Genomic DNA, 23,002 nt, shown 5'->3' on the forward strand with positions numbered 1-23,002 from the left:
TATTGTGAAAATATCGCTCATCCCTACATTTCAACTAAAAGATCCATGCCAAATAACGATCTCTATAATATGTTTTTTTTTAAAAATCTTAAAAAATCCTCCTTTGAATAAAATAAAAACAAAATTTAAATTTTTTATAGTAAAATTTCTTTATTATTACTTATTTTGTACAAAAATATTGTACAAATTTTTAAAGCAGCACTTTATTTCGCCATCTCCATCGCTTCAGACAGACATCGATCTCTCTACTTCTTTTTACTTAAAGTACGTTGTTTCTCAGCATGTTCGACCACCTTTTCATCAACATACAGACCCTTGCGGCGTCTAACGCTATCCATATAGAGTTTGGCACGATTTGCCGAATCGGCTTTTTCACCAAAATGCATAAATTCCTCTTCCGTTGTAGGAACCCAAAATGGATCAATATCAATAACCTAAAAGTAGAAGAGAAAACAAAAATAAATAAATAGATTAGTATAATCATTTTACAGTTAACAATAAAAGATAAATGTCAAAATAAGGATTAAGTAGAGAATTTTAAGGACATGACGCCTTCAAGGAAATATGACAGAATATTTTTTGTTGTAATTTCTTACAAACATTTAACAGCATGCAAGGATAACGAAATGTTTAGATGAGTGAGTGAAATAGAAACAAATCTTTAAATTTTGTTGTTTTTAAAGCAATAACTATTAATGAAATAGTGTGAAAATATTTAATAAAATTTTCAATGGAAAAACACTCGAAAAGAAAAAGAAAATATCCTTTTGTTTTTTTATAAAAAAGGTTTATTTTAAAAAGATGAAATCACAGTTTGCGGTATTTATCTTTTGCGCCTGCTTACAGAGGATTTGGCAACTTTTCAAGTGTTTTTCTCAAGTACCTTCTATTGTCTAACAATCATTATCATGGGATGTAAAATGTACGTGATTTTCTATTTTAAAATATCAGCATTGTTGTTTTCAATAGGATTTCGATATTATATTGCCAGCATGTTTCCTTCACGAACGAATGACGTTTATTAGTAAGCAATATGCTCCCTTCATTCCTTTTATTTTGTATACTTTTTTTTTCCTAAATTGTTAGGAATTGTTCTTTTATTCATTGTTAAAATGGAAGGTGTTTTTTTTCTCATTTCATTTGTTATTCATTAAATTTTCAAGATTTTGCTTTTTTCCAAAAGACCATCAAATGCATTTTAAATGAAGGACCAGCAGCAATGTTTTTCCGCTTTGTTTTGTTGTATAGATTTCACAGGATGTGTGCACTTGAGTATTTTTGCGTGATAAAACACGCAGTCCAAACCAGTGGGTTGTCTTTTTCACAATAAAATTTCTATTTCCATTTTATGTTGTCATTTTCTTGAATGGTTTGTGTCACTTTTCTTTCGTATATTTTTGAAGACAAAATGCGCTTGAAAAATTTAATGAATTTATGAAATATTTCATTTGCTACACGGTGAGTCTTAAAGTAAGTACTTGTATTGACATGAAGTACCTTTTATTTTTATTGTGTTATTTTTAAACAATGTACGAAAAATGTACACATTGCTAAAATTTTATCAGCATGAGATGTCAAAAATAAGTCGAGTATTTTGGTACAGTGGGATGTAAAATCAACAAGCAGTGATTTTGATCATTTATCATTTTTCACTTAAAACTAAAATTTTGTATAAAGTCTAGTCTATAGTCTAGTCTATAGTCTAGTCTGTAGTCTAGTCTATAGTCTAGTCTAGTCTATAGTCTAATCTATAGTCTAGTCTATAGTCTAGTCTATAGTATAGTCTAATCTATAGTCTAGTCTATAGCCTAGTATATAGTCTAGTCTATAGTCTAGTCTATAGTCTAGTCTATAGTCTAGTCTATAGTCTAGTCTATAGTCTAGTCTATAGTCTAGTCTATAGTTAAGTCTATAGTCTAGTCTATAGTCTAGTCTATAGTCTAGTCTATAGTCTAGTCTATAGTCTAGTCTATAGTCTAGTCTATAGTCTAGTCTATAGTCTAGTCTATAGTCTAGTCTATAGTCTAGTCTATAGGCTACTCTATAGTCTAGTCTATAGTCTAGTCTATAGTCTAGTCTATAGTCCAGTCTTCAGTCTAATCTATAGTCCAGTCTACAGTCTAGTCTATAGTCTAGTCTATAGTCTAGTCTATAGTCTAGTCTATAGTCTAGTCTACAGTCTAGTCTATAGTCTAGTCTACAGTCTAGTCTATAGTCTAGTCTATAGACTAGTCTATAGTCCAGTCTACAGTCTAGTCTATAGTCTAGTCTATAGTCTAGTCTATAGTCTAGTCTATAGTCTAGTCTATAGTATAGTCTACAGTCTAGTCTATAGGCAAGTCTAGTCTTTAGTCTAGTCTATAGTCTAGTCTATAGTCTAGTCTATAGTCTAGTCTATAGTCTAGTCTATGGTCTAGTCTATAGTCTAGTATATAGTCTAGTCTATTGTCTAGCCTATAGTCTTGTCTATAGTCTAGTCTATAGTCTAGTCTATAGTCTTTTGTATGGTCTAGTCTATAGTCTATCCTATAGTCTAGTCTATAGTTTAGCCTGTAGTCTAGTCTATAGTCTAGTCTATAGTCTAGTCTGTAGTCTAGTCTATAGTCTAGTCTATAGTCTAGTCTATAGTCTAGTCTATAGTCTAGTCTATAGTCTAGTCTATAGTCTAGTCTATAGTCTAGTCTATAGTCTAGTCTATAGTCTAGTCTATAGTCTAGTCTATAGTCTAGTCTATAGTCTAGTCTATAGTCTAGTCTATAGTCTAATCTATAGTCTAGTCTATAGTCTAGTCTATAGTGTAGTCTATTAACTAGCCTATACGCTAGTCTATAGTAATTCTACTCTAAAGGTAGAATAGACCTCGATTTTTGTTAACCAACAATCAATCTTAATATTTCGTTAACATATCGCTATTAACCTGTACCTTCATCGGATATAGGGCATAGAAAGACACCAGTATGTCTGCCATTTATCAGACAAAAAGAACAAAAACAACAAAAATGCGAACACAAAACAAAATTGACTGTATAAGAAATAAACAAATGTGTGTAAATAACAAAAAAAAAAAAAAATAATACTTTATACACAAATATGTATGTATGAATGTCTGTATATAGTTAATATATCTGTATCTCGAAATGTACTAGTATCTTTAACGAATTTCTTCTTCGAACTTTTTATTATGAAGTTTTATTTACTGCGCAATTTCTAGTGAATCCTTCTTCTTCATCTTCATCATCTTAACAACAGCTGCCAGTTTCAAAATTTTCTCTTTTTTTCTTGCTTTAGCTGATTTTTGTTTTCGTTTATTTTTTCTTTTTGCTAAAGTTAGTTGTTGTATGTGTGTTTGTACAAAACATTATTTTTAAATTAACATAACCATCCGAAATTCTATACACTTCTACTAAAGTCCTTTTCACATACACTGTGCTCCCAGTATCACTGGCAGTATTCGTGTGTATTCGGGACAAATATACAAACAGAAAAAGAAATGAACAACAACAGAGTAGAGCGAAAAAAAATCTTAAAGATCGTTATCATTGTAGCTTGTTTACACGCGCATAAAACACAACAATCACTGTCAAATGAACATACCAGAACCATGCCAAGGAACCACATCATCATGCACAAAAAAAAATACAAAAATATGGAAGTGGAAGAGTGCTATGCACACTCGTATACACCCATCATACATACATGTTTAAATATTATACCTGCAAACAAATATTGGCTGAGCATGAATTCGCATTCGCATCACCACCAACCACATCATCCATTGTACATAAAAACATCTTCAAGTTAAAAATCTGTTGTTGTTTGCTTTCCTGCAATTTTTTCGTTTATTTTTTTGGTTTTTGGTGATGCGTACAAATGAGCACTACAGTTTTACACCTTTTATAGAAAAAAGGGTTTCTTAGCAGAAGAAGACACTCCACAGAAGAAGAAAAATAAAGGCTAACCAAACATTGCTCGTTTTTTTCGTTTTGTCCAAAAAAATAAGTATATTTTCTTGTTAATTATAAGCAACTTATGCAAAGTTGTAAACGAATTTGAGAATTCCCTATATGTGGGTTAGCTCTCTGGATAACAGTCAAAGTGAGTCCCATATTTGGAAACTCGTGCAATAAAAATAGTTTTGTCGACTACAATTAGCTTCGAACTTCAGACTTTTTTTATATCATGCAGCAGATTCCGTACGCTTTTGAACCAATGAGAGAGAAAGTCTCGGCAATAGTATAGTCTGTAGTCTTTAATACAGTCTAGCCTATTGTTTAGTCTTGTCTATAGTTTGGACTATAATGTGGGCTTTAGACTAGACTAGTGATAGATCTGTACTATAGTCTTATCTATAGTCTGACATTTAGTCCATTAAAGTCTGGTTTATGGTATAGTCTATAGTTTGGACTATAGTCTAACCTATTGTCAGGTCTTTAGTTTGGACTACAGTCTAGTGTATAGCTTGGAGTGGACTATAGTATAGTCTATAGTCTGGCCTATAGTCTAGTCTATAGTCTGGACTATAATCTAGTCTAAAGTATGGAATATAGTCTGGACTATAGATTCCAGACAAGACTATATAGTCTATAGACTTGACTGTATACATATAGTCTATAGTCTTGACTATAGTCTAGTCTATAGTCTGTAGTCTAGTCTATAGTCTAGTCTATAGTCTAGTCTATAGTCTAGTCTATAGTCTAGTCTATAGTCTAGTCTATAGTCTAGTCTATAGTCTAGTCTATAATCTAGTCTATAGTCTAGTCTATAGTCTAGTCTATAGTCTAGTCTATAGTCTAGTCTATAGTCTAGTCTATAGTCTAGTCTATAGTCTAGTCTATAGTCTAGTCTATAGTCCAGTCTATAGTCTAGTCTATAGTCTAGTCTATAGTCTAGTCTATAGTCTAGTCTATAGTCTAGTCTATAGTCTGGACTATAGTCTAGTCTAGTCTAGTCTAGTCTAATCTAGTCTATAGTCTAGTCTAGTCTATAGTCTAGTCTAGTCTAGTCTAGTCTATAGTCTAGTCTATAGTCTAGTCTATAGTCTAGTCTATAGTCTAGTCTATAGTCTAGTCTATAGTCTAGTCTATAGTCTAGTCTATAGTCTAGTCTATAGTCTAGTCTATAGTCTAGTCTATAGTCTAGTCTATAGTCTAGTCTATAGTCTAGTCTATAGTCTAGTCTAGTCTATAGTCTAGTCTGGACTATAGTCTAGTCTATAGTCTGGACTATTGTCTAGTCTATAGTCTGGACTATTGTCTAGTCTATAGTCTGGACTATAGTCTAGTCTATAGTCTGGACTATAGTCTAGTCTATAGTCTGGACTATAGTCTAGTCTATAGTCTGGACTATAGTCTAGTCTATAGTCTGGACTATAGTGTATTTTATAGTCTTGTTTATAGTTTGGACTATAGTCTAGTCTATAGTCTGGACTATAGTCTAGTCTATAGTCTGGACTATAGTCTAGTCTATAGTCTGGACTATAGTCTTGTTTATAGTCTGGAATATAGTCTAGTCTATAGTCTGGACTATAGTATAGTCTATATTCTGGAATATAGTCTAGTCTTTGGTCTAGTATATTGTCTGGTCTATAGTGTGGTCTATAGTCTGGACTTTACATGTGATCTGTGTGATCTTTTTTATATGGTACGATCTGCAGGGTGTTCTGATCTATACTCTGTATATATTCTGATCTATAGTCTGGTCTGTAGTCTAGGTTAGAGTCTGGACTGGAGGCTGATTTTAGTTTGGAATATAGTCTAGTCTCTAATTTGTAGTAAGCTCTAATAACGATTCTTAAAAGATTCAAAAGTTTTCCAAACAAATACTTAGATAGATTTGCCGTTGTGCGCGCAACTAAAATACTGAAATATAATAGGAACATATTTCTGATATTGTATTGAGAAAAAATTCTTGGTTGCATCTCCCATATAAGGAGGAACAGAGTTTTGCTCGAGCAAAGTAATAAATCGTATAATTCTTCAAATAATAATTAATCTATTCCAATATCAATCCTTTTTCCCAAAAGGATACAACTCATATACTAAACAATCTATCTACTCCTGCAACTCTTATAATTAACACTCTTATTTTAATGAATCCTCTTACCACAAACCACCGAACCACACAATGTACACCTTAAAAATGAAGAAAAGAAATAAATAGAATGAAAAGAAGAAGAAGAAAAAAGTATACAAAACGTGACATAAACAGATTAGGGAATGAACAACAAAAAAAATGTATATGTATAAATTGAAAACAACCTAAAAAACTCAGGCACGTTGTTGTTGTCGTGATTTCAAGTGTAATTTACGCAGCAGTAGCTACCGAAATACGCTTGAGATTATTATCGCACCGCGCTCAAGTGCGGAGCGATGTCATTTTTACAAAAATTAAAAAAAATATAAACGTTTAGAGTTGCCATTGTTTTTTGGGGCAGCGAAAGATGAATAACATTTGCGTTGATCGCGTGTAAGATAAGGAATAAGATGGAAAAGTATATTTTTGCAGAGCCTTTTCTTGGTTGTCCAAGATGTCAGATCTTGTGCGATTAAGGAACGCGTAATGTTTACAGCGCCAAATCCCGAGTTCAGCAGCTCTTTATATCGTAAGAAACCAGTAAAGTAGCCGCAGTAGGTAATCATCTTGCCTACTCAATCAGCTGATATAGCTGATTACTAGGAGTGCCTAATGGGTTTCTGGTTGTAATAATCTTGGATCTTATGCTATTGACGGCCTAATAGACCAATGAGAGGGTATTATTCGATTATAACGTCATGAAATTGTGATACAATGAGTGAGTTGGCCAGAACGGCTAATAACTCCAGATTAAGTCAGATCTTTGACAAAGAAGAACACTGGACCTTGTGCGGCCTATTATACCAGGGGGAGCGCATATGGTTTGCAGCGTCGTGTTCAGAAATCGATTTCAATCAAGGACGTTGAATCTTGTGCGATAAACGACCTACTTAATAATTATAATGGATCTCATGCTATTTACCACCTAATACACTAAATGGAGAGCGTATATGGTTTGCATCGTCGTGTTCAGAGTCATAAGTCAAGGACGTTGTACTAATTATCATGGATTTCATGCTATTGACCACCTAATACACCAAAGAGAGGCTAATATTAGATTGTAGCATAATTAAACTCTTAAACAATAAGTTAGTTGGCCAGGAGGGCTAATAGCTTCAGATTAATTTAGACCTTCCCTGTTATCGTGCTGATAGAGAGTGCGCCTGACTGTATAAGTCAAGGATGCTGAATCTTTTGCGATGGAAGATCTACTATTAGTCCGTTTGAGCTAGTTCTTCTCATCTTGTAAAGATAAAATGTCTTTTAAACTGGAGATGTAATTCATCTGGTAGCAGACATTCAGCCTCCTCCTACCATATTAAATCTATCTGATAAGTTATCTAGTGGCACCCAGACCTGTGGACTTCACCTGAGCACACTCGTTGTTCTTGGAAATTTCAATCTAGTCCAATGACAGATATAAGATATTTCCACAAAAAAGCCTTTTGTAAAAAAGAGATATACTGTTACTTCTCTAGATTCAGACTGTTAAATTTCAATCATCCTGGATTTGAAATACGAATTTCGGATTGAGACTTTCAACAAAAACATGATATAAGCCCCCATAAAATATGGTAGAAGGCACTGGAGCGTTCGGTAAATTATAATACAGATGCTACAGAGTATTGGTTACAATAAGGTAACCAAAGAAAAGGTTCGCTTCACAAGAATACTTAAGCTTCTACACCATATTCAAGGAATTGAGATCGAATCAATCACCTCATAATTGGAATCGGCGTCGATCTAGTTTCTAAATTTATGATAATTAATTCTACACAAATTCAGTGTCGAATACACAGGGTCCACCACCCCAATATATCAATTGGACGTCGATCTAGTTCCTTATTTTATGATCATAACCTGGCAACCCCGGCTCACAACTTCCACTTTGTGCTGCACTTTAAATTCAACATAACAGAAATACAAGACAAAAAAACAAATACAGGTGAGATTATGAAAAGAATACATAAATACCAACAAATACAACAACAATTTCAGGGTATATTAACAACAACATGCAGGTTGTAAGTAAAACTTACAACAACAAAATGAGGATTTATGATAAATACCGAGGGCTTCGCGTTGTTTGTGTACGAGTGAGTGAGTGTTATTAACAAAACATAAAAAAATATTAAAATTAAGACGAAAATAATAATAATGAAGAATAATAATATTAAATAAATATTTGAATTGCATTCATTATTTTCTTGTGATATTTGTGGTTTTGTGGGTTTCAGTTGTAAACATAGAAAAAAACATAACAATTTATTTAAATTTTAATGTTTATTTAGAAAAAAATAAAATTAAATGAAACTGCTTGTAAAGTAAACTTACATACATACATACTATCCCTCCCACATGTTTGTATGTACATATATGGAGATGATGGCATTTGTCTTTATATCCATATGAAGGAAGCACTTTATCTGATTTATTTGCTGTAGTTGCTGCTGCTGTTATTTTTTTTTTTGTTTGTTTTACCTGGCCTGGTTTGTATGCAAAACCAATCTCTAAACCACATCTATCCAACATACGTCCACTAACTTGCTATCCAGACAAACAGAGTACCTTGAGTGTATTTGGACTACAACCGTGTACACATGGAACGCGCGCGCGCGTTAATAAACATATAACCGCGTTTATGGCATTAACCAAAAACAACAACAACAATAACAGGAGCAAGAGCAACAACATAAAATAAATTTAAAGAAACAAATACAACAACATTAAGAGCTGAAAAACTACAAAAAACAACGAATAAACATCAAAATAACGTTATGACTCCATGATAAGAATATGATGAGGCACAGTGGTGCAATTTTTAGAGAAAATTTGAGGCATCACAAAAGTATTACTGGGTCCATGAGCTCCACACCTTATAGAATCAAAGAGTTAGGTGCACTAATACATGATCACAATATCCTCATCCGAGTTGGATTGAAACTTCAGAGCTGTCTTCAAAACTCTGGGTCTATCTGCTTAAAAACTGCAGAGAAAAGTTGTCATGATCACTCATGTTATCCTCGTTGATTTAGTTTTATCACAATCCAGATTAGAATATGGACACGAAATTTCACGATCTTCGGTACGATGTGATCTCAATTTAGAGTGACAATTGAAAAACTGAGCTCATATCTGGCACGGAAATTTGCTACAACGATTTGAGACAGAAATTATCGAAAGAGTGCAACGTAATTAGTTTATATTTGGCGGAAAAAGGGGCATATCACTGTTCTTGTTAGCACATAAAATAATAGTGCTTCATTTGGCTCTTGATATAATTTCCGTCCGGTATAATAGTCAGCGAATGCAAAATTAACGAGTCTCCCTATTGTGCCGCAAAACTAGTTCATATTTTAATGGTCACGGCAACAAATATAAACGACGAATTGGTCTCGAAAGAAAAAATAGGATATTGCGCTAAATAATCTGATTGATAAAAGATTGATCGGCAAAAGAAGGAACAAAATTATGACCAATTTTGACCTTGATATAATTTCCATACGGGATATAGAAATTGATAAATTTAACGGATCGTTATCGGAAGGAATTGAGACGAAGATGAATATTTATAATTTGTAGCAGCGTTATTGATTGATGATTGGCAAAACAAGGCTTTTGTTCGTAATTTCATCGGAAATAATATAACGAATATTATTGATGAATGATCGACAAAATGAAGAAGCTTTGGACAACCATAATTTCATCCGGAACATTGAAATTGCCAACGATTACTCAGATAGGTCGTCCATGAATTGTGGCGCAAAAAGATGATTTAAACATCCTGATTGCGTTATCGAATATAATTGACAAATTTATTCGCCAAGGTGAGCTATTCGTAGAAATTCAATCCGGAAAGTTAATAGCAGAGGAGGGTATTCATATTCACCTGATAGCGGTAACAAACATGATTGACGAATTGATTCATGTTCTTCAAAGTTATATGTGAAAAATGTCTTATAAATTACAATAAACTCCCAGCTCTGAATTTGTATCAATCTGAGTGCAGAATATGAGAACCTTTGAGGACATGCATTACCGATGAGTGCTCAATTAAAGGATAATTTTAGAGCGTAGTTGTATCCGAAAAGAAGGTTCACGTTCCCTTGATTGCGCCGTCAAAGTCGGCGAGTGGGTGGATAAAAAAGGCCGCGCCTCTTTTGGATCTTGATATAAAAATGTAAAATATCTAAACGTTCAGAGCTTATCATGCTCGAACTTATTAATTCTTGACGGTAATGGGTAATGAAAGACATAACAGCATATTCTCGGAGAATATTGACATTGTAGCCGGTGTTCGGCAGAGATGGATGAGTTACTCCTCTCCTGTATGAGTGTGTAGCCAAATAGAGAAATCTGAATGACTTAACGTACGCTGACGACATCTTATTGATTTCCATCAGATTCATACGCAAAGTAAGATGACCTATAGCTTAAGGACAATTGCTGAAAAGTATCAATTGCGGAATAACGTGGGAAATACGAAATCCATTAAAGTAAACGCACCGCACTATGGTTATCTGCTCCTTGATGACAAGGTTATTGAGGAAGTCAATAACTTCAATAAGTACGATATCGACAGTAAAAGGAATATTCGCAAAACTAAGAAAAATAATAATGCCTTTATACTGCAGCGAAACATGCCTGGTATCTGTTAGAGGTACTAACAAAATCCAAACTTTTGAGAAATATTCTTAGTATATGATGGCCCCACAACTGGATCTCTAACACCGAACTTGAAGGTACAAACAAATACCAATTGAAAAGGAGATTGCCTGCAAGAAATATAAATCTTTAAATGATATCGTCAGACAAGCTTTAGACTTAAAGAAGATCGGTGTAGAGGAAGACACAGAGGATCGTGGCGTAGAAGTTTGACGAGTGAAATAAAGATTGTTAACGTTGATCTCAGCTAGTCAAAGATTCAAGCAATATCTGGAGATCGTAATAAGGTATTATGTACGGCACTTTGCTACCCTTAGCCGGACATGCTTAAATTGTAATGGATTCCAGAAAAGGAGCATCATCCGTAAACTTTAAAATGCTGACGAACGCTTGGGAAAGGAAATGTGGTTCGCAATTATGAGAATTAAGGATGCAGATTCCGATATGTTAATGGATTAGAAGTAGCGGTGGACTCTTATGGTGGATTCGAAAATGAGAAGAACATGCGTTTAAAGAGTACTCCTCAAAGGACTGGTCCAAAACTAATCCAAATACATATATGGAAAATACATACTCCTACATTACATTGTGATATCCTAGGTGAGGACCACGTAATCCATTCATGCATTAAATCAGAGTTATTCCAAAACTACTACCTTGTAAAATTGATCCTCAACATGGTCCTTTGTGATGATGATCCATGCCTGTATTACATAGGATCATATACTCCAATAATTTTTACAGGGGAGTAGTTTTGGAATTACCCAAATGGATCTAGTACATGATAATTTTTACAGGATAATCAATTGGTCTGCGAGAAGTAAAGTACTACCTCGCTACCTTTGACTTTTAAAGGCAAGCCCTTGCTCCCTAAGGAAGGAAGCAGATTCCGATATATTATTAGTTTTTTCGCCTTAACTTTTCTAAATTTTAACACAGTGCGACAGTACAGATTTATGTTAGTTATGCTTAATCCACAAAAAACTGAAAACAAAAAAACAACAACTTCGAAAAAAACACTACAACTCAACGGTAGCAGTTGCAACAACAAAGTTGCAACAACTAAATAACTAACAACAATATGAAAAAGTGACTGACTGAATGACTGGCTGGTTGTTTGTTGGCTGGCTGGTAAGTTGTTTAGTTTGCTAGTGCTGGTAGTATTGAGTCTACTGCTACTACTACTCATATTGGGTAGGCCAGAGTAACACCAGTAGCAAACATGGCAGGCATGGCATACAAAACAAAATGCTGATGACGATGACGGCAGCGATGACTTCTATTCAACATTGTAAAGACTGGTAGCAAAAGTATGTTTTGTTTATTCATTCGTTCGTTTGTTTGTTTGTATGTAGATAAGGTACATATGGTGGCAAGAAGTTAAGGTATGATACGATATGAATGTTCCCGTTTACTCGCCGAAGTAAAGCTAAAGTTAAATAAAAAACCACACAAAACTCGCGCTTACCACACAATCTCATAATCATCTACAACAGTACCAACAAAGAAAAAAAAAAAAACAACATACCACAACCACCAGCACAATAACAACAGCCATCCAACACTGCCTGCAACATAAACATCTGAAAATAACGACAACAGCAACAAAAACAATAATAGCAATCATAACAGCTTCTTATTTACCTTCACTTTACTCAACCACCACAAAAAAAAGCTCAAATAAATGAAAAACAAAAAGAAAGACATATACAACTAAACATGATCATGCGGTCCTAACATACACGTACATACAATTTCCTATGGGGTGAGAGAAAATGCCTTTTCTTAGCAAGATCTTATTTAGATCCTGTACTATTTTTATGGATAATGTTACAAGGAAGTCCGAAATTTACCTTGGAGCAACTTAAATTGATTGTGACTCCCTGAAATCCCACCTAATATGGAAAAATCCCTATTTTTAGCAAAACTAATTAAATACGCTGATGATAAAGTCCAGATCAAGGTAGAGAATTTAAAAGAATGTTTTAGCAGTTACCGACCTACTTAGATGTTTCTGAAGTAGTTTCTACGAAAGTAACATTTTGAAATATGAAATACCAGGAATTCATGAATAAAGTGATCATGTGATATGAAGTGAATGCTCAATGATCGATGTCCAGATTGTCGATGATGTTCAGATTCTTCTCACTGCCAAATCGATATCTTTGCAGTTATTATACAATCTAAGAGCAGCCATGCTCATTACAGTCAACTTTTTTTTGTCAGTATTCAGACCAAGAAAGCAGTGTTTAAGTTCAGTGTCACGATCATTATGATCATGCTTTAGTAGTAAACCTTACTCTTGATTCTATGAATACAAAATGAATGGAAAATGTTCTTTGAATAGAATTTTTTTTCAGAAAGAAATTTTGGAATATGAGCTAAAAGCAATTGGGATCAATGATCGTTGATTTGATATTTAATATTCAGATTTTTATCATGGCCAAGGTAGAGTCCTCACAGTTACTATATCATTCATCTTTTGTCAGTATTCTGATCTAAAAAGTCTTTTAGAAGTTCGGTACTGTGATGATCAATGTGATCGAAATTTTTTTGATTGCAAATTATAAATATCTTATGAAAATTTATCTAAAATTTTCCATAAGAAGAGTTTCATTAAAAATTTGTCATAAATCTATATACAAATTTCTTTTATAGAACATTTATGAAGTTCTATAAAGAAATATTTCCTCAAAAATGTTCTATGAAGAAAAAAAATGTTTTCAAAAATTATCTTAAAGAATGGCTTCATTAACAATGTTCTATTAAGAAAAATTTCTTGAAATATGTTCTATAAAGAAAGATTTCTTTCAAAAATTTTTATAAAGAAAAATTTCGATCAATATTTTCTTCATATGGAACATTTTCGATTAAAATTTTCTCTCTATAGATTTTTCGATTAAAATTTTCTTTCTATAGAAAATTTTCAATACATTTTTTTTTCTTTATAAAGTTTTCATTCTATAGAAAAATTTTAAAAATTTCTTTCTATAGAACATTTTCTATTAAAATTTTCTTTTTATAGAAAAATTTTGATTAAAATTTTCTTTTTATAGAAAAATTTTGATTAAAATTTTCTTCTATAGAAAAATTTTCAATTAAGATTTTCTTTTCATAGAAAATTTTCGATCAAAATTTTCTTCCTATAGAACATTTGATTACAATTTTCTCTCTATAGATTTTTCGATAAAAATTTTCTTTTTATAGAAAATTTTCGATTAAAATTTTCTTTCTACAGAAAATTTTCGATTAAAATTTTCTTTCTATTGAAAATTTTCGATTAAAATTTTCTTTCTATTGAACATTTTCGATTAAAATTTTCTTTCTATTCAACATTTTCGATGAAAAATTTCTTTCTACAGAAAATTTTCGATTCAAATTATCTTTCTACAGAAAATTTTCGATTCAAATTTTCTTTCTACAGAAAAGTTTCGATTAAAATTATCTTTCTATAGAATATTTTCAATACATTTTTTTTTAAAAAGTGTTCTTTTTATAGAAAATTTTTAAAAATTTCTTTCTATAGAACATTTTCGATTAAAATTTTCTTTTTATAGAAATTTTTCAATATATATTTTTTTTCTATAGAAAGTTTTCTTTTCTATAGAATCTTTTAAAATTTCTTTCTATAGAAAATTTTCTTTTTATAGAACATTTTCGATTAAGATTTTCTTTTTATAGAATATTTTCGATTAAAATTTTCATTCTATTGAACATTTTCGAATAAAATTTTCTTTCTATAGAAAATTTTCGATCAAAAGTTTTTTTTTATAAAACATTTTCGATTTATATTTTCTTTTTATTAAAAATTTTCTATCAAAAGTTTCTTTCTATAGAACATTTTCGATTATAATTTGTATACCCTACACCACTATAGTGGGGAGGGTATTATGCGTTTGTTCAGATGTTTGTAACACCCAAAAATGTTGGTGCTGTATTCGTCTGTCTGTCTGTCCGTCCGTCTGTGTGTCCATGTAAACTTGTGCGCATGCTACAGGTCGCAATTTTCAAGATAATTTGATGAAATTTGGTACATACTCTTCTTTTGACCCAAGGAGTAATGGTTGAAATTGGTCCATTATTTCGCCTAGCCTCCATACAAATGTACCCCCCAATAGGGCTTTTGAGCTTACAATAATAATAATTAAATATTGTACAATCTCAACAAAAATCGACAAATCTTAGTTTTATATAAGTCTAAATGATACTGCCGATTTTCGTAATGATAGGCCCTCATTTGACCACAGCCCCCATACAAAGACCCCTTCAGAAAATGACTTGAAGGTGGAAATTCACCTTTAAACACTACTATTACATTTCAATTCTTTATAAATAACTTTAATGTCATCGTAAATCGCTCTACCAAAATTTATACGGATAGGACCATATTTACCTTTGCCCCTTATATAAGCCCTCTTTCAGAAAATCACTTTTTTTTTTGATAACAAATTGTTAAAATATTTCGGAATTAATGAAAAATACATTAATATTAAAATTAATACACATATAGAGGGTATCATAGGGTCGTCCATGCCCGATTTATAACTTTGTACTTCTTGTTTCTTTATAGAACATTTTCGATTAAAATTTTCTTTTTATAAAGAAAATTTTCTTTAAATTCATTATTGCTTAAAAATTTAAAACTGATGGAACATTTTTCTCCAACCAATAATGAATATTTTTTGTTTTCTGTCTGCTTCATCTACCATATTGCATCCAAGTATGACTATATAATTCGAGCACAACACGGTAGTCGAAAATCTTTAAACCGTGTAGAAGAAATAAATTGAAAAACAACAACAATAACCACAAAAACAATAATAAAATTAAACAACTTTAGTTAAAATGGTTTAAATGTGTTTTTGCATTATTTTTTTTGGGAAGTTTTTTATATAACATTTTTTTTTTGGGAAGTTTTTCATATAACATTTTTTTTTGTTTTGCTGTTGGTTGGTCATTTTGGTTAAGAGGATCATTGTCATCATGTGCATTTTAGTTTTAATGCATTTTATGCCTACTGTAGCTTTTTATTTGCAAATGCTGTAGGCTGTTGCTACTGTTAGTTCTACCAGTTTTACTAATTCGACTTATTCTTTTTTTCGGTTGAGTCTTGTTTTTTGCTTTTTTGTTGTGTCCATCTGTGGTTTGCATTTCAAATTATTGTAGGGCTTAAGTGCAGGTGGCAAAGATTTTGCAAAAAAACCGTAAATGATATTAGAGTGGCCACGAAAAAAGAGCTCGAGAGGTTTTGAAATATTTGTTATTAAATATATTAAAGGATTTAGATTGTTGGTAATGATGATTAGATATTTAAGGATTTTATTTTAAAAAACAAAATTTTGACTGTTAATTAAACATCTCCCTTGAAATTTGGTTACACCCTATTAAATCGGTACAAATAATTTATCATAATGAAATATGAGAAGTTTTTAAAAATTATAATTAAAAACGAGAAATTCACTCTGTCCAGATTTCATGTCTAAGGTTACTTAGAGTCTGAATAAAAAAAAAAGAAACTAAAGAACACAATGAACATTAAACATACAAAACACACACGTACTAAACATAGACGATTCTTACATACATACATACATAAATCCCTAAAGGATACACCATGACGGCTGGTTGGTAGGCAGAGAAACAACAACAAGTACAAAAATATGATCTACCAGAACACTTGTTGACCATTTGGCACTTGATAGAGAGAGAAAGAGGGAAAAGAAGGAAGATGAGTTCAAGCAGCAGGCACAGGTTAGAAAATAGTATAGATTACAAATTTCAGACAAGTGGTTAAACCCAAAAAATCATAAAAAAAGAACAAAACACCAGAAATGAAATTGAACAGATTTGCAAGTAAATCAGATTGCGTCTTTTTTTTGTTTGTTCATTGTGTATTTTTAATTTTTAACCAAAATTTTGTTAGTCTAACTGTCCGTCCAGCTGTGTAGTTTTACAATAGGTTTTTTTGTGGTAGATGTGAACGTACTTCATCAATTCTGTGCAACAGACACTGCTACAACATGTGTCAACTTCTCTTCAATTTTATATTGTTTTTGTTGCTATTTTTTTTTGATGCAGTTGGTTACACTATTAAATATGTTTTACTCTATTCTTCGTGTACTATCTGACCAAGTATGAAAACCAAACTATTCCAAGTTATAATTATATGTTGATGCACAATAGGTGCTTTTCAAAAAAATTTTCGAAAATCGAGTTTTCGATCAAAAAAAATAGCAAATTTTACAAAAATTAAACATTTTAGCGAAAGTTTTCTATTAAAATTTAAATTTTATAAGAGTATAATAAAAACTTAAAATTTTTTAAAAATTGAAAATTTTTCAAATTTTTCTAAAATCTGTTATTTTTTAAAAAGAAAATCTATCGAGGGGGCTCAACTATGAAGACTACCTTTTCAAAAGAATGACGAAAATTGGTGACATTACTGGACCACGGTTCTTGGACTGAACGATATCGGCAACCGATATGGTTAAATACGCAGGCGTAATCCTTCAACGGATAGGACTATGATAACACCATAGAATGGACTTTGAAGATCCAGTTTGCTTTGAAGATCCAGTTGATACCTTTAGGGTTAATTGGATCTTCATGTATGGAGAACCATAAAAATGGGGTCTAAGTTCAAATATGATACACTGGCTTTATAAAACAAACACCTGCGGGAACTGATGACTTTAAACTGAAAAATAAGCTGAATGACGAGTTCTACATTGAAAACCCGGAAGCTGAACCATCTGCCTAATCAAACCACTACATACCTAGTCCATTACCAGAAGGTAATATGAGCGATATCTAAGACCGCATTGGACTATAAGAGAGTCATTACCGAATACCAGACTATTGGTAAGGTCTGCATCTTATGAGTACCACAATAGTCAGGGATAATCAGCAATGAATAACGGTATATACTTGATATAAGGGGAAAGGAGCTGGACAAAGTTAACCAGAGGATGGCAAAACAGCATTATTCCATGTGGTCGTAATGGAACAGTGGGTAGGACCATTAAAACCCAATGAGAGACCCAAACGAGAGCAGGACTAGAAACCTCGTGATTTAATTTTTTCTGGAGACACAACATCGAAAAATTTTCTATAAAAAGAAAATTTATCGAAAATTTTCTATAAAAAGGAAATTCATCGAAAATTTTCTATAGAAAGAAATTTCATCGAAAATTTTCTATAGAAAGAAAATTCATCGAAAATTTTCTATAGAAATGAAAATTTATCGAAAATTTTCTATAGAAATGAAAATTTATCGAAAATTTTCTATAGAAATGAAAATTTATCGAAAATTTTCTATAGAAATGAAAATTTATCGAAAATTTTCTATAGAAATGAAAATTTATAGAAAATTTTCTATAGAAATGAAAATTTATCGAAAATTTTCTATAAAAATGAAAATTTATCGAAAATTTTCTATAGAAATGAAAATTTATCGAAAATTTTCTATAAAAAGAAAATTTATCGAAAATTTTCTATAGAAATGAAAATTTATCGAAAATTTTCTATAGAAAGGAAATTCATCGAAAATTTTCTATAGAAAGGAAATTCATCGAAAATTTTCTATAGAAAAAAATTTATCGAAAATTTTCTATAGAAAGATAATTCATCGACAATTTTCTATAGAAAGGAAATTCATCGAAAATTTTCTATAGAAAGGAAATTCGTCGAAAATTTTCTATAGAAAGAAAATTCATCGAAAATTTTCTATAGAAGAAAACTTATCGAACAATTTTCTATAAAAAGAAAACTTATCGAACAATTTTCTATAAAAAGAAAATTTATTGAACAATTTTCTATAGAAAGTTTATCGAAAATTTTCTTTATCGAAAATTTTCTACAAAAAGAAAATTTATCGAAAATTTTCTACAAAAAGAAAATTTATCGAAAATTTTCTACAAAAATTTTCTATAGAAAGAAAATTTATCGAAAATTTTATATAAAAAGAAAATTTATCGAAAATTTCCTATAAAAAGAAAATTTATCGAAAATTTCCTATAAAAAGAAAATTTATCGAAAATTTCCTATAAAAAGAAAATTTATCGAAAATTTCCTATAAAAAGAAAATTTATCGTAAATTTTCTATAAAAAGAAAATTTATCGTAAATTTCCTATAAAAAGAAAATTTATCGTAAATTTCCTATATAAAGAAAATTTATCGTAAATTTCCTATAAAAAGAAAATTTATCGTAAATTTCCTATAAAAGGAAAATTTATCGTAAATTTTTTTATAAAAGGAAAACTTATCGTAAATTTTCTATAAAAAGAAAACTTATCGAAAATTTCCTATAAAAAGAAAACTTATCGAAAATTTCCTATAAAAAGAAAACTTATCGAAAATTTTCTATAAAAAGAAAATTTATCGAAAATTTTCTATAGAAAGAAAATTTATCGAAAATTTTTTATAGAAAGAAAATTCATCGAAAATTTTCTATAAAAAGAAAATTCATCGAAAATTTTCTATAAAAAGAAAATTCCTCGAATATTTTCTATAGAAAGAAAATTCATCGAAAATTTTCTATAAAAAGAAAATTCATCGAAAATTTATCGAATATTTTCTATAAAAAGAAAATTTATCGAAAATTTTCTATAAAAAGAAAATTTAACGAAAATTTTCTATAAAAAGAAAATTTGCAACGGCCTATTGTAGTAAAACTTCCTTTGCCATCTTATAAAATAAATACGTTGGTTCAGACATAAATCTGCGTGTTTATACAATGTTTATAAAACACGTGACAACTCCACCTACACATGGTTGATTTTTAAAATTTTTTTTCAAAACACCTCATCATGATCATCAACAACAACACCATCAATTATTGTTGTTATTGCTTTAAGTAAAAGACTTACTGTTTTCTTTTATTCTTCTTACATTTCTCTATAATTTTGACTGTAAAAACATATTGTTGTTGTTGTTCTTGTGTTTAAATGAGCATATAACTGTTTTAATTGTCAAAAGTATTATTTAGCTGTCAAAGTGATAGTGTGACGTTTATTTTTTTCTGTTTATACTTGGCTTGTGCTTCTTTTTTCTTTCCTTTACATGTAACTCTTCTCGGTAAATGTTTATTAAAATGTGGTTTTGTTAAGTTAATTATGCTGTAGGCATAGTCATTCAAGTCTGCAATAGTTGTTGTTATTGTTGTCGTTACATTTACATATGTAATTAAGGATAATCACAGGTTTTGCAACAATTTATCATTCATTAAGAAGTGGTTATAATTTGTTTCCAATTTACTTGTTCTCAAGTCAAATTTTTATACAATTAAGTTGTGAGCCTAATATTTTGTTATATTACAAACAATTTACACAAACTGTGAATACCCTTAATAAGTTTGCATTTAAGTCAATTATATAGTGGGTTGTATGCGTTTGAGCCGATGCGCAGCAATTTTGTTTTTGTTGTAAATTCATTTCGAACCAAAACAAAAAAAAAAAAAAGAGTGTAGGACAGGTGGTGGGGTGTTATAATTTTACTTGCAAATGACAGCAACAATAACAGCAATCAAATAAAAACTTAAGTTTGAGTAAATAAATTCTGTGGGCTTGTAAGTGTTTTTGTTTTGATTGTCATTTTGTTTTTCTGTCACTTTTTGTCTGATTTAAATTTAATTTTAAATAAAAACAACAACAACATTGTATTACAATAACACATGAATTTAAAAGTGATTTCGTTTTAAATTAACTGAGTTGACACCAATAAATCATATAAATAATATAAATTAAATTAATTGTGGTTTAAGCATCATAATGAGTTCTTTGTAAGCTAATTTACAAAATACTGTAATGAATGAAATTTACACCCAGAAGATTTTTAGTAATTCTATATACTGCTATATGGTAAATTAATCGAATGTGTTCTAAAAACGTCAAAAGTTTTGTAGATCTTATTTTACTTACGTTTAAGATTAATTACTTTGATTTTTTTTTTCTTCAAATTTTCCTTATTCAGTTGCTAGATACTGTTATAATAGTAAAAACTGATTAGTTTTCATTGTATCTATTACCAAATATGTACAACATAATCTACCGGTAATATTTAATTAACTAGCATTTTAATTAAATAGTATCATTAAACTAGTTTTTCCAAATAGAAATAAATAAAAAATATAGCATTTTCTAATCTCTATACGTAATTTGAAAATTCTGTTTAATGACAATTATGAAAAGTATTCAATGTACAGAGGTGGGCAAACTAGCAGACCTTGAGTTATGAAATGTTTCGAAAGAAAATGCTTTTCTTCTATCTATCTATCTATCTATCTATCTATCTATCTATCTATCTATCTATCTATCTATCTATCTATCTATCTATCTATCTATCTATCTATCTATCTATCTATCTATCTATCTATCTATCTATCTATCTATCTATCTATCTATCTATCTATCTATCTATCTATCTATCTATCTATCTATCTATCTATCTATCTATCTATCTATCTATCTATCTATCTATCTATCTATCTATCTATCTATCTATCTATCTATATATCTATCTATCTATCTATCTATCTATCTATCTATCTATCTATCTATCTATCTATCTATCTATCTATCTATCTATCTATCTATCTATCTATCTACCTATCTATCTATCTATCTATCTATCTATCTATCTATCTATCTATCTATCTATCTATCTATCTATCTATCTATCTATCTATCTATCTATCTATCTATCTATCTATCTATCTATCTATCTATCTATCTATCTATCTATCTATCTATCTATCTATCTATCTATCTATCTATCTATCTATCGAGCGAGCGAGCGAGCGAGCGAGCGAGCGAGCGAGCGAGCGAGCGAGCGAGCGAGCGAGCGAGCGAGCGAGCGAGCGAGCGAGCGAGCGAGCGAGCGAGAGAGCGAGCGAGCGAGCGAGCTAGCGAGGAGCGAGCGAGCGAGTCGAGCGAGCGAGCGAGCGAGCGAGGAGCGAGCGAGCGAGCGACGAGCGAGCGAGAGCGAGCGAGCGAGCGAGGAGCGAGCTAGCGAGAGCGAGCGAGAGAGCGAGCAGCAGCGAGGAGCGAGCAGCGAGCGAGCGAGCGAGCGAGCGAGCGAGCGAGCGAGCGAGCGAGCGAGCGAGCGAGCGAGCGAGCGAGGAGCGAGCGAGCGAGGAGCGAGCGAGCAGGAGCGAGCGAGCGAGGAGAGGCGAGCGTAGCGAGCGAGCGAGCGAGCGAGCGAGCACGAGCGAGCGAGCGAGCGAGCGAGCGAGCGAGCGAGCGAGCGAGCGAGCGAGCGAGGAGCGAGCGAGGAGCGAGCGAGCGAGCGAGCGATCTATCTATCTATCTCTATCTATCTATCTATCTATCTATCTATCTATCTATCTATATCTATCTATCTATCTATCTATCTACCTATCTATCTATCTATCTATCTATCTATCTATCTATCTATCTATCTATCTATCTATCTCTATCTATCTATCTATCTATCTATCTATCTTCTATCTATCTATCTATCTATCTATCTATCTATCTATCTATCTATCTATCTATCTATCTATCTATCTATCTATCTATCTATCTATCTATCTATCTATCTATCTATCTATCTATTATCTATACTATCTATCTATCTATCTACTCTATCTATCTATCTATCTATCTATCTATCTATCTATCTATCTATCTATCTATCTATCTATCTATCTATCATCTATCTATCTATCTATCTATCGATCTATCTATCTATCTAATCTATCTCTATCTATCTATCTATCTATCTATCTATCTATCTATCTATCTATCTTCTATCTATCTATCTATCTATATATTCTATCTATCTATCTATCTATCTATCTATCTATCTATCTATCTATCTATCTATCTATCTATCTATCTATCGATAAAATTTAGTTCATACCAGATAGGTTGGTTACTACAGCTGTAAAACATTTCTAAAAAAAACTTGAAAAACGTTAAAACAACACAAGATAATGGCCGGAAGTTTCTCATTATAACAAGAGACTACACATCAGACAAACAGACAACGAAAAAACAAAAAAAACACCAAAACTAACAACATGATTGATAGTTGCCAATACAATGAAAATTGAAAACAAATTCATTTGAAAACTACAAAAAAATATTCAACAAAAACAAACAAAATATAACATAAGAGTCCCCCAATAAGATTTAGTAACAACAATAAACAATTTTAAAAATTCAACAGGAAATCATCAAAACAAACATACAAACCATATTCACAAGGTCATTTATTCCAAAAACAAAAACTTTCATCAACGAC

The 23,002-nt window shown here is 31.4% G+C and overlaps 2 protein-coding genes across 2 annotated transcripts in view; one reads left to right on the forward strand and one right to left on the reverse strand.

Moving 5' to 3' along the window:
- LOC119607671 (protein giant-lens) overlaps positions 1 to 23,002 on the forward strand; it is a 94,969-nt gene that overhangs the window by 7,163 nt on the left and 64,804 nt on the right. The gene's annotated exons all lie outside the window — the stretch shown is intronic.
- LOC119607676 (elongation factor-like GTPase 1) overlaps positions 125 to 23,002 on the reverse strand; it is a 27,388-nt gene continuing 4,510 nt past the window's right edge. Inside the window, exon 2 of the mRNA XM_037961737.1 lies at positions 125 to 434. Within this exon, the coding sequence (XP_037817665.1) occupies positions 246 to 434 (189 nt within the window). The 3' untranslated portion in view covers positions 125 to 245. The remainder of the gene's footprint in view (positions 435 to 23,002) is intronic.

This window comes from Lucilia sericata, unplaced genomic scaffold (genome assembly GCF_015586225.1).
Source record: "Lucilia sericata isolate MDLA Ls3-8-SP2 unplaced genomic scaffold, ASM1558622v1 Contig000726F_arrow, whole genome shotgun sequence".
Taxonomy (NCBI): Eukaryota; Metazoa; Arthropoda; class Insecta; order Diptera; family Calliphoridae; genus Lucilia; species Lucilia sericata.